Source organism: Camellia sinensis, chromosome 15, assembly GCF_055761805.1.
Source record: "Camellia sinensis isolate YWXY chromosome 15, ASM5576180v1, whole genome shotgun sequence".
NCBI classification, from domain to species: domain Eukaryota; kingdom Viridiplantae; phylum Streptophyta; class Magnoliopsida; order Ericales; family Theaceae; genus Camellia; species Camellia sinensis.
This window is the reverse complement of record NC_138975.1, coordinates 15627926-15641191: the sequence shown is the minus strand read 5'-3', so window position 1 is coordinate 15641191 and position 13266 is coordinate 15627926. Positions and strand designations below refer to the sequence as shown.

Below are 13266 nucleotides of genomic sequence, written 5' to 3'. Positions count from 1 at the left end.
ATATAAAAAACAAGATAATCCAAAATAAATTAAAAGTTAGGAAGTGATTTTAATTCACTTTTCAAAAAAAGCCATCGTGGTAAACGGTACAAATTAGGTTGCCCAGAGTGGGTCCCATTCCCTCAGTTTCTATTGAAATTATCAATTTTTGACGTTGTTATTAGGGCCGTGCTAGGGAGCTCGAATCTGAGCTCCTCCGAATGCCCCGAATTCTATTTTATTTATTTATTTTTTCAGCAGAAGGAAGAAGAAGACGGAGGGGGAGGGGGAGGGGGAGGGGGACTGTAGGGGACCTAAAAAATGGGCTAGAGACGGAGGCGGGGGGCGCGGCGATCGGCGATGGCAGAGGTGACGAGCAGAGGCGCGGCGATCGGCAACGGAGGCAGAGGCGCGGCGATCGGCGATGGTTCTGCGACGGATCGGAGACGACGGCAACGGCGACCTCTTTCTCTCACGCTCCCCTCTCTTCTCTTCCTCTCCCTCTTTCTCTTCCTCTCCCTCCCTCTCCCTCTCCCTCTCCCTCTCCCTCAGACTCGTTGAGAGAAGAAGAAGAAAAAGAAAAAAAAAAAAATGCCCAAAACGACATCGTTTTGGGCTTCGAGGGATTAGGGGGGGAAATTCGAGCGACGAAGCTTTATCCTTGTTATTATTAATGTCAAATTTTTGATAATACAAAATTTTGATGAATTGCTAAATTTTTAAAATAAGATATTATTGTGTCTGAAAAAATGTACAAATATTAGATTATTTGGGTTGGCATAAATTAAATAATACAAAAAGTCAAAAAGTTACTATCCTATTTAAGTCACATCATCTTATTTAAATCACATCACCTCTCTAACACATCACATCAAACTTAACCCAAACCCAACCCATATAAGCTAATAAGTTAAAAAGAGAATTTTTTTAGAACATCCAAAACCAAACAATTTCAAATTTTGACATTGTTATTATTAATGTCAAATTTGATACAAACTTTGATGAATTGTTAATTTGTAAAGATGAGATATTTTGGGTGTTTAGTGTGGCTTATTTTGGCCAATTTATAAATTTTAATTTTGAAAAAATTATTTTTGAATTATTTGGTTAAATTTATTTCAAATAATTTATAATTATAGCAACTTATTTTAATTTAAAAAAATTTATTCTGATAAGTTGCTCACCTCTTACTTTTTATTATCAATTTATGCTATATGTTGATTTACGATTATACCCTCAAAAAAAATTTTGGTGTAAAAAAAAAAAACTCAAATGGATTATGGATTATTATTATTTTTTATAGAAAAATGTGAACTAGTAGTGAATAATAAAAAATAAAAATTAATTTAATTTATAACTAACAAAGGTTAATTCAATTTACAATTAACAAGGGTAAAAATGACATTTAGACATTAAAAAATTATTTCACAACTTATTTACTAAATAAATCTATAATTACACTAAATAAATTAATCACTTCTTATTAAAATTATAATTTATAATCTGTTACTTATAATTTTTAATATGTTTTAACGGTTCCATAAAACGCTCTATTATGTCAAAAAAAATATACAAATATTTGATCACGATTATCAAATTTTAATAATATTTTATTAGAACAAGACCAAAATTTGATAATAACATGTCAAATTGGACAATTGACTGAGCAGTGTGCCCTATACGTACCCCCGTGATCAGAATGTTTATTCAAATTTCAAACCCTAATCAACAAAATCAGGAAAAAAAAGATGCTACCAAACGCTCCCTTATCGCACATGAATTACACTGCCAAATAGATTGTATTAAAAAATAGATAAATTTGTATTAAACGCCCCAGGTGCGTTTGGGGATAAAAAACAAAAACAAAAACAAACACAACAACATTTTGTACAGATAAAGTCGGAAAAGACCGTATTGGGATTGCGTACAGAATCTTTGTGCACCAACAGAGATTTTAAAATAATTAAAACCCAATAAAAAGCCTTAAAAATAACTTTATTTACGACTGCCAAACAGGCCTTTCACATTTTTTTATTTAAATAATTCTGTTTGTTTTGACATAAAATATTTATCACTAAAAAATATTTTCCATGTAATTAGTTTTGAAAAAAACAAATTGTTTCTATTTTCGGTGTTTTATTGATACTTAAAACAAAAAAAAAAATTATTTATTGACACTTAAAACAAAAACTTTTTATTGTATGCATGACATAAAAGTCGATGAAAAATCACTCTTTTACTTTTGAAAAAGATCAATGTGCTGAAATGGCCAAGTTAATTGGTAATAAATTTTAAAAAAATTAATTTACAAATTTATTAATGCACTTTGGAAATTATGACAAAAATATTTTTTAAATACCTTTTGTTCAACTAAATAACAAAAAATGCGTAAAATATTTTTGAAGAAAGCATTTTGCATGAAACAAATAGAGTCGGTAGAAATTTACAAAAATAATAAATTACAAAAGTAGTTCCTAAGTATATATTATGAATTTTATTTTGGTTCTTAATATTTGATTTGTATAATTTTTGTCCCCAACTTCACACATTAATCTAATTTAATCTCTTATCTTAATTTTCATCTAAAAACATACGAAAAATACTTGATAAATTAAGTATTTGAAAGATATTAAGAAAAATTTAGAAGAAATATCAAAATGGTGGCTTTTGAAAAAAAAATTTACAAATAAACGGTAAGTTTTATAAATATTAATAATTAAAATTAAAAACTTTTCAATGATTCTATAATTATTTTTGAAAAGACAGACTGAAGTGTAATTTCTCCAAAAATTTATCTCATTTCTTACCTAAATAAACCACAAGACACACAAAATGCACATTTTTTACAAAATGGAACATATAAAAAAACAAAAAAACGATTGAGAGTTCTAATTTTGGAACTCTAAGAAAAACTCTAATGGTGGAACTTACCATGTGATGTAATGTTTATACTTGATTGTTTGTGTTTTTATTTATTTATTTCTACGCCACATCACTATATCTCAAATTAAAATTCTAATTTTAGAGTTGTTAATCACTACTCATAAAAATAGCATTACAAAAAAAAAAAAAATACATATCATTTTTAATAATTTGGTGGATAATATTTGATATAAAAAGCCTGCTATGTTTTTTTTATGTCTTGTAATGCTTGATAAGAGGCTAAACTTACATATTTTTCGTCTATTCTTTAGACAACAATTACTAGATGAGATTATATTGAATTAATATGTAGAGATCTCAGACAATTTTTTAAGAGTTAATTATATATAAGTTCTATTTACAAATATTATGATGACTCATGTCTTATTTAAGATTTTTTGAACTAATAAGTCCTATCGTTTGGCAATTATATGTTTTAGTCAAAAAGTTACTAAAATAATTTGTTTCCAAACAAAGCAAGTAAAAATGAAAAAATTATCATTTTTTATTTTTATTTTTTTTAGTTTTTAAAATTAAGAACATTATCAATTTTGTATAATAATGTTTCAAATAATTATTTTACTAACCGATAAAAAAAATAGAGTATGAGATTCAACTTTTTTATCATTTTATTTATTAGTTTGATTCAACTATCTAATAAAATCGATAACATTATCACTTTTTTTCAGTTTTAAAACTGAGAACATCATCATTTTTTTTTTTTAATTTTTAAAGTTTTTTTTTTGCACATCAATGTTCCATTATCATGCTCATTTATACATACAAAATTTTTAGTTTTGCAAAAAAAATAATTTAGTTTTTTTTTTGCAAATAATTTTTTTAATTTTTTAATTTTTAGTTTTTTCAATTTAAAAGTTGATTTTTAAAGTTTTTAAAATCAAAATAAATATGAAATCATCATGTTCCTTTATAGATAATCATAAATGATGAACAATAATTGTTTAAAGGGAAATTCCGACTATTAAAAAATTTAATGAAACTTGAAAATTCACAAAAAACTTAGTTAGAACTTAATAAAGTATAAGTTGATAAATTAAAGACTTATATATAATTGCATCATTCTTTAATTGGTCATTCAAGGGACACTCAGGTACTAAAGTGATTAAAATTTTAAATTTAAATTTCTAGAGACATATTAACATACGTTGTAATCTAATTATTAATATAGTAATTACTACTTCATGAAGGAAAAAAATTTAATATATAGAGCTTAAGGTTGCAATTAAAAAAATTAATAATTAAAATGAAATTAATAGTATACATTTAAAGAACATTTGCATAATTGATCTAATTATTAAATATATATTTTTTTAGAAAGGAATTATTAAAAATTAATTTGGGTGGATGAAAGTTGTGAAACTCCGCGTTGGTCCCACAATAAATGGCTCCAAAACGGTACCTCTCTTTCTCTCTTCAGTGTTTAAAAGCCAGCTATAAAAAGCTCCAAAGTAGTTGCCTCTCTATCCCAACCAACCCATTAATCTCACTCACACATTCACACTTGCTATTACTACTCTGATACCCTGCATTTTCTTTCTCAAGAAAAGAAAAGAAAAAGAAAAAAAAACCAACTACAACACAACACACTGTTTTTTTTCTCTCTCTCTCTCTCTGTTTCTGTCTCTGTGCATATCATTCTCTCTGTGAAAAATATAAAAAGTACGGAACAAAGTGGTAGGGTATAAGAGAGAGAGAAAAGACCATTGCTTTGTGAAGGTGTATTAGGAAGGGTTTAATGGAGATGGGCTTGAAGCTAGTAATGCTGAAACTGTTGGTTTTGGTGGTGGTATTGTGTTCTTGGGTTTCTTCTTGTACTGCCTCTGTTTCATATGACAGTAAGGCCATAGTCATTAATGGCCAACGAAGGATCCTTATTTCTGGATCCATTCACTACCCTCGTAGTACTCCTGAGGTATGTCTGTTTGTCAAATGTGCTTCATTCCTCTCTCTGATTTTCCCTCTTCTTTCTTTTTTCTCTTTCATTTTCTTTCTTGGAGTTGCTCAGAAAATGGGTTTGAAGCATATTAGCTTTTCACTTTATGGGTCTCTTCTCTTTTCTCTCTCCAAAATGGGTTTAATTTTTTGTGGGTTTTTTCTCGGTTTGTTGCAGATGTGGCCAGATCTTATTCAAAAGGCAAAGGAAGGAGGTTTGGATGTAATCCAGACCTATGTTTTCTGGAATGGGCATGAACCCCAACCTGGCAAAGTAACAACCTAACCCTCTCTCTCTCTCTCTCTCTCTCTCTCTATCCAATGATGTGTATATATCTATTTATGTAAAACTGTTTTTGTTGTTTATGTTTGCAGTATTATTTTGAGGGGAGGTTTGATCTGGTCAATTTTATCAAGCTGGTGAAACAAGCAGGCCTTTATGTTCATCTTAGGATTGGTCCCTATGCTTGTGCTGAATGGAACTTTGGGTAATAAAAGCTTATGATTTCTATTAAAGCATTAAAACAATCTATATCTTAGCAAATATATATTGATTTTGAGCACTTCCTTTTTTTCGTTCAATTCAGGGGTTTTCCTGTTTGGCTCAAGTATGTTCCTGGTATCAGTTTCAGGACAGATAATGGGCCTTTCAAGGTTAGGCAACTTTGGCTCTTATCAACTTTCCATTTCCATCAACATCTTCTTTTTTCTTTTTTTCCTATTCCTATTCCATTGATGTGATTTGGTGGTAAACATCAGCTTCGGTTTTGATGTCTAAATTGTTGTAATGAAGGCCGCAATGCAAAAATTTACCATGAAAATTGTCAATATGATGAAAGCCGAAAGGTTATACGAGTCTCAGGGTGGTCCAGTAATTTTATCTCAGGTAGTCAAACTAGACCATTCTATTATTTCCCATGTTTCAGTGAATTGCTTTATGTTTTGAGTAAAAGTAAAAAGCAAATTAACAATAGTATTATCCTGCTAAAAAATGTATGTGATAGATTGAGAATGAATATGGACCCATGGAGTACGAACTTGGTGCACCCGGTCAAGCATATGCCAAATGGGCAGCTCAAATGGCTGTGGGACTTGGCACCGCAGTCCCATGGGTCATGTGCAAGCAAGATGATGCCCCTGATCCCATTGTAAGTGTCAACTCTTGTTGCTAAAACTGTTTTTAACCTTTTCTTCTTGTGTTTTCATAGACATTATTGATGGTTTTCGTGTTATGTTCGCTTATGTTTGGTGGGGTGCTATGAAACAGTGTGTTGTCCCTTTGTGTGGTCATGAATGATGTGAATTTTTATCTCCCCTGCACCACATGGCTGGGCCTTGTGCTCTGTCTTTATTTATTGTCCACTCTTTGTATTCATAGCCTGATACCGTATCTCACTTCTGTTTCAACTTATAATGATGTTTTCTATTTCTTTTCTATCTCACAGTTGCAAAAGTAATAATTTATCTATTGTGAATCAATTTACTTATTTAACTATTATTTTGTCTAAATCAAGAGGATCTTAATACCTACTGAAGTCATATCACCTCTTAGTTACATTTTGACATAGTTTTTTTTATCATGCACAGATTAATACTTGTAATGGCTTTTATTGTGACTATTTCTCACCGAATAAAGCTTACAAACCCAAGATGTGGACTGAAGCCTGGACTGGATGGTGATTACACACATGTCATCTGTGCTGTGCTTAATTTTCGTACTTTGTCATAAGAGAGTTGCAATGCATTTCTTAGCTAATCATTGCGCACTTCAATTATTCATGCAGGTTCACCGAGTTTGGAGGTGCAGTCCCTTATCGTCCTGCTGAAGACTTGGCATTTTCGGTTGCAAGGTTTATACAAAAAGGAGGATCTTTCATTAACTACTATATGGTAAGCGAATTGTTTGTCGTGTTACTTGAGTGAGTCCGATTCGTGTATTGATTTGACTAATTCTTTGTCATCCTTTTCTTTGTTTTTGTGCTTCCAGTATCACGGAGGAACAAATTTTGGCAGGACTTCTGGTGGTCCTTTTATTGCTACTAGCTATGATTATGATGCTCCTCTCGATGAATATGGTATGCAGATTAAGATCATCTTAGTTTGGTTATCTCCAAACTGTTTATGTGGCATGTAGCCTATAACTTAAGTGATAAGGAATATATTAGTTGATATATTGTTATGTACTAAAATTTGAACCAAGAAAAAGGCGTGTGTTTTTAAGTTCGGATTTCCTACTGGAAGTAACTTATGCAATTGCCAGCCTGTCACACCATACACAAACTGCCACGGCAGTGTTATTGCTACTGTCATTTCACAAAAAGCCAGGGGGCAACTCGTAATTGAGCTGCGTTGTTTTTGAAGTAATTGTATACCCCTCCATATTTGTGACGTGGTTCATGTTAAGTGTTCACGATGGTGATCAAATTGATTGCAACATTCTGTTTGTAATATCTCTATTACTGTTTTGATCATGAAAAAAATGTCATTAATTTCCTGATATATGGAGGTGGGGATGGCTCAAGAAAGTCCATAATTATTTATTTATTTATTTACACTATCCATTTCAATGGTGGGTCCATCATATTCCCCACACCAAATGGACATTTTCTTTGGATAATTTTTCTGTCATTATTACTGCAAATTTTAAATCTCCACCAAATGAAAATTTTCCCAATTTCTGCATTTCTTTATCATTACTTTGTTTCATGTCATGAACAAGGTCTGAATTTAAGTTTTTCAAGATAATATGTTCTTTGGAAAACTTAGGATAATTCCTCTCTCTGTCTAGGACTATTAAGGCAACCTAAATGGGGCCATTTGAAAGATCTACACAGAGCAATAAAGCTGTGTGAGCCAGCTTTAGTTTCTGGAGATCCCACTGTGTTTTCTCTTGGAAACAATCAGGAGGTTAGATAACATCAATTCTCTTTGAACCAATCATCGTATCTCCTGCTGATTTTGAAACTAAATTAGGCTCTTTCCTTTTCACTGCTCTCACAGGCTTATGTATTCAAAACAAAGTCCGGAGCTTGTGCTGCATTCCTCACAAACCACGACTCGAAATCCTTTGCAAAAGTGTCTTTTGCAAATTTGCATTACAACCTACCTCCTTGGTCCATCAGCATTCTTCCCGACTGCAAGAATACTGTTTATAACACTGCAAGGGTGAGAAAGGAACTCTTGGTTGTTTTGTATTCCCTCACTTTTATTAAAGGCTGTGTTTGGATCAAGTCAGGAAAAGGGAAGGGTCCACAAATCCCTCCTCAGTTCTTTCTGTATATATGTTGGGATTGATCAATTATTATTTCCCTATGTAATGTTTTCAGTAAACAAGATATTGACACCGAACTATAACTATGTACAGGTGGGAGCTCAAAGTGCACAAATGAAGATGATTCCTGCTGTTTATGGTATCGGGTTCTCCTGGCAATCCTTCAACGAAGAGCCAGCCTCTTACAATGACAATTCGTTTACAACTGCTGGGTTGTTGGAGCAGATAAATACCACCAGGGATATGTCTGATTATCTGTGGTATATGACAGAGTGAGTCTATAATCCATATAACATTCCAGTGAAGAATTTTCCAACAAAAATATTTTTACACTTGACTAATCTCTGATCTGTGCTATTGATACGTTTTCAAATTTCCAGTGTCAAGATTGATCCATATGAAGGATTTTTGAAGAGTGGGAACTATCCTGTTCTTACGGTTTTGTCTGCTGGTCATGCTTTGCATGTTTTCATCAACGGTCAATTATCAGGTGAGCAGAAGCGTATGGAATGAACGGAAAACGCAAGGAAATACAAAAAACAATATAGAAAGAGAACACCTCTGAATTATTATTACTCAAAAACTACTGATTAGCCTCAGAGACTTACAACTTAATTTGTGGCAAATGCAGACATTGCCTGGTGACCAAGCCACAATCCACACCCCAAATCAAGCCAAAATTACATAAAGTAAAAAACTGTCAAAAATAGCAGAAAATCACTTCTGATCACAAAAGCGAATTATTTTATTTTGAAAGCCGAATTGCTAATATAATTGTAGTATCTTGCTTTCAGTAGTTTCTTTCCTAGTCAAGAAAAATAAAGGTGGCAATATTTAACTTCATTAATCTGCATCACTTCTAAATTTTAGCCGCCTTGTAAATCTCTTTTGAAATTTTTGTGAGAACACAATAGATATCGTTCTTTCTCAATCTCGGTTCCAACCTGTGTTGTCAGAATCTTACGATTCGTGATTCGATTCGCGATTCGATACGCAATTTTTGCAAAATCGATACGAATCTATGAGTGAATCTATTTTGGAAGTGAATCTCTAGTGAATCGCACGATTCACAATCGATTCACGATTCGATTCACTTTTTACGATTCATGTAATTTTTGAAATTATAGTATTCGACATATTTTCGACTCATTTTTTTTCATCTTTTTAGTGAAAATGACATAATAATAGCATTTAATATCAAAATAACCAACATATATATATGATTTGTTGTTATTTTAGTGATCATGGAGTTTTTTATAGGATCTAATCAGATTCAGTCAGATCTAACATATTTTTAACCTTTTTTCTCATTTTTTTCCCCTTCAAAAAATTGTAATATATCTTCTAAAGATGTTTAAGATCAAAGTTACATTATGAATTATCTATTACTATTTTATTAAATTGAATATTACATGTGTGAGGTTAGTTATACCTTTTAAAATATTTTAGACTTTAAAATAAAATATCCTAAATAATTCTTTCTTATTATTTGCTCACTCTTACTTAGAAAAGCATATATGCTTATTGTCCAAATATCAATATCGCTGTTAACTATTGTTACTTTAGAAATTAATAGTTTGTCTATTTGGTTATTATCTTTATTAAGAATGGTTGATAAAAAATATATATATAAAAAAAAAAAGTAAGATGATGATTTTACATAGGAACCTTTGTTAACTTCTTACCTATTAAATTACGTGATTATCATTCAAAATAACATTTTTGTTAATTTAAGTCTAAATATTTTATATTCATAAAATATATTTAACATCTAAATATGTATATATATGTTTTTAAATAATTTAGAAAAAGTGACCGAATCTTCACGATTCACGATTCGATTCGATTCGCGATTCGGTACGAGGCCATTTCGATTCACGATACGAATCCCGATTTGACAACTATGGTTCCAACCAAAAAGGAGGACTACTTTATGCAACAAGGGGTTTGTTGTTGGCCTATTTTCTACGTATTTTCTTCTAATATTTTGTGTCCTATTTTTGGCAGGAACTGCCTATGGAAGTTTAGAAGACCCAAGATTAACATTCAATCAGGGTGTGAATCTGAGAGCTGGTGTAAACACGATTGCACTGCTAAGCATTGCTGTTGGTCTCCCGGTTCGTTCTCTCTCTCTCTCTTGTTTGACATACGTGTTTCATGGTAACCTAAAGTTGATTTTCTTGCTTCTTTGCTTCCTTTGTTCTGCAATCAGAATGTTGGACCACATTTTGAGACATGGAATGCGGGTGTTCTTGGCCCAGTTTCACTGAATGGTCTCAATGAGGGAAGCAGGGACTTATCATGGCAAAAATGGACTTACAAGGTTTGTCTTGAGACATTCTACAACCTGTCTCATTACTATGCATCCTAGGTAGTTTATTTAACCTTGTGTCCCTAATCAGATTGGTCTTAAAGGAGAAGCATTGAGTCTTCATTCGCTCAGTGGAAGCTCCTCTGTTGAATGGGCCCAAGGTTCTTTTGTGGCACAAAAACAGCCACTGACATGGTACAAGGTGAGTAATGCCTTTTACTTAGGCTTTGTTTGATTAGAAAGGAAAAAAGAATGGAAAGTGGAAGTTGTAGAAAGTGAAGTGAAAGAAAAGAACACATAAAGGAGAAATATACTTTCTTGCTAGAATTTGATTAGCATGAAAACTCTGCAAGAAAGGCGGTGTTTGGCAACTAAATTTTTGGGTTTTTTTTTTTGATTTTTTTCACTACAAGACAAATGTTTTACAAAATCCAAAAAAACCAATCCAAACAAAATATCACATCAAACCCTATAATCATCACTTTGTCTCTCACAAACATCACACCCAACCACAAAAAAACCCAACTATCTTCCTAAACATAAAAAAATTTCTCCAATAATATCCTACAACTAAAAAAACCTACAAAAAAATCCACTTCCCAAACACCCAAAAAATAAGTGCGAAATTTGAAATTTTAATTAGAAGTAACCCTTTCATGGACAAATATAAATTTCTTGTGTTTTTGTGCGTATTTTGCAAGAAATTAAAAACATAGTTGTCATGCTGATATGGGTTGTACAGGAAAACTAACTTCGTAGTTTCTACCACTTTCATGCTAAACAGACTCAGAAAAGGTTACATTTTTTTCTTCTTTCTCCCTCACTTTCCACCACTTTAATCCTAATAAAACTTAGCCTTAGGCTACTAAAGCTAGAACTGACATTTCCTTGTGGTGCTTCCAGACTGCTTTCAATGCTCCTGTGGGAAATGAACCTTTGGCTTTGGATATGAATACCATGGGTAAAGGTAATGTATGGATAAACGGGAAAAGCATTGGACGCTACTGGCCTGGATACAAAGCAACTGGTTCTTGTAGTGCCTGTAATTATGCTGGTTGGTTTTATGAGAAGAAATGCCTAAGCAATTGTGGGGAGGCTTCCCAAAGATGGTGAGCTATAAAACAACTTTCTCTGGAACTTTATTCTCTGTAATGAAATAGTGATTGGTTGACTGACAAGTGGCTGATAATTTCAGGTATCACGTTCCCCGTTCCTGGCTGTATCCAACGGGGAATTTGTTGGTTGTGTTCGAAGAGTGGGGGGGAAATCCATATGGCATTTCTTTGGTGAAGAGACAAGTAGGAAGTGTGTGTGCGGATATTTTTGAGTGGCAGCCAACTCTAGTGAATTGGCAGTTGCAAGCCTCCGGTAAAGTCAATAGACCCCTGAGGCCTAAAGCCCATTTGTCTTGTTCGCCTGGTCAGAAAATCTCATCAATTAAATTTGCAAGCTTTGGAACACCAGAAGGGGTTTGTGGAAGTTTCCGTCAGGGGAGCTGTCATGCATTTCATTCTTATGATATCTTTGAAAAGGTAAGCAAATAGTTTGCAATAAATAAAGGATGTTATTGAGGTTGTGCCTTCTTTTTGGTTAGTTATTGAGTTTGTTTTGCTTAGTTTGTGACAATCCCAAAGGGTTAACCCTTAGTAGCAAGAAACTCCTGTTGGGGCCTCGCTCCTTGCTCTGGAACCCTGGCCCCCCTCCCACTCCCTATCTTGAACTCTTCTATGGTTTAACCAAAAGTAGGAAGTATGATATAATGGTTACTTGGTTACTTGGTTATTTGAATTAACTTTCTGATTTATCTAAGCCTTCCCAAATTTCTTTTTGTTCGCCTGCCTGCCTGCCTAACCAACAGAGGCAGTCCAATTGAAGGCTTTTCCAGAAAATGACTTGTATGTCTCATAGCCAACTGCGACGGACTTTTTATATTTTGTTGCTATTTAGACGGAACTCTGCACTTGCTTGAATTACAAGTAGGGCATATTTAGCGGCCAAGGATCCTCTGTCTCCAAACATCCATGTCTCTTTGTCCCAATTCATATCATGTGAAAATTTAAAAACATATCTAATGGTTGTGAGTGATTTGGGAAAGGGGGACAGGGTTATTTGGAGATAGAGGATCTCTGGTCGTATCTAACTCAAGTTCTTATGTCACAAGGCACAAGTTTTAAGGACATTTACTTTCAAAGAATTTAATTAGCCTCTGTGTCTAATTTGTATTTCTAATTTGTATTTCACCTTAGCAAGATCATTTACCCTTTTTTTTTTGCTTTGATTTTTTTTGCTGTTCCAGTTACTTAAGCATGAATCTTTTTTCTTGCAGTACTGCATTGGGCAACAATCATGTTCGGTACCTGTGGTACCTGAGGCGTTTGGAGGAGATCCGTGTCCAAGTGTCATGAAGAAACTCTCTGTGGAAGTCATTTGTAGTTGATGATGACGCAGAACGTAGCATACATACAAGGTCCCAGTTTAGTTCTTCTACACGCTTCATACAAATTCTCAAATCATTTTACATTTTTGTTTTTCTGGTAACATCGTTCATCAAAGATCATGGTGACCATTTGTTTTGGCTTTGCCAAGAGGTGAAGTTGTAGAAATATACGACACACCATTTGGTTCAAAGCCCATATAAATTCTGAAAATGATGTGCAAGTTTAATGTAGATAAAGTAGTTGTTGTCTTCAGAGGTTGGAGGTGCAGGGGGTTACAAGCACATTGAGACGTAGTAAATGTGTCCATGTGCTTATATTGTAATACATCATGTTTTTTTCGAACATGTAAGCTCTTGGCTTTCATTAATTTCATAGTTATTGTTCTCTATGTA

The 13266-nt window shown here is 33.0% G+C and overlaps 1 protein-coding gene across 1 annotated transcript; it reads left to right on the top strand.

Moving 5' to 3' along the window:
* Positions 1-4298: 4298 nt before the first annotated feature.
* Positions 4299-13266, top strand: LOC114278694 (beta-galactosidase). Its single transcript, XM_028220794.2, has 19 exons — positions 4299-4834; positions 5033-5128; positions 5230-5342; positions 5442-5508; positions 5648-5740; positions 5859-6002; positions 6442-6530; positions 6639-6744; positions 6842-6929; positions 7643-7761; positions 7855-8019; positions 8219-8397; positions 8506-8615; positions 10133-10242; positions 10338-10448; positions 10528-10638; positions 11340-11545; positions 11632-11968; positions 12763-13266. Exons 1-19 carry the CDS (start codon positions 4658-4660, stop codon positions 12871-12873), a joined length of 2532 nt encoding a protein of 843 aa, XP_028076595.2. The 5' UTR covers positions 4299-4657; the 3' UTR covers positions 12874-13266.

Coding starts and splice junctions, on each gene's coding strand:
- LOC114278694 (XM_028220794.2), top strand. CDS start 4,658: ATGGAGATGGGCTTGAAGCTAGTAATGCTGAAACTGTTGGTTTTGGTG. Junction 5,129..5,229: donor ATGAACCCCAACCTGGCAAA/GTAACAACCTAA, acceptor TTATGTTTGCAG/TATTATTTTGAGGGGAGGTT. Junction 5,343..5,441: donor TGTGCTGAATGGAACTTTGG/GTAATAAAAGCT, acceptor CGTTCAATTCAG/GGGTTTTCCTGTTTGGCTCA.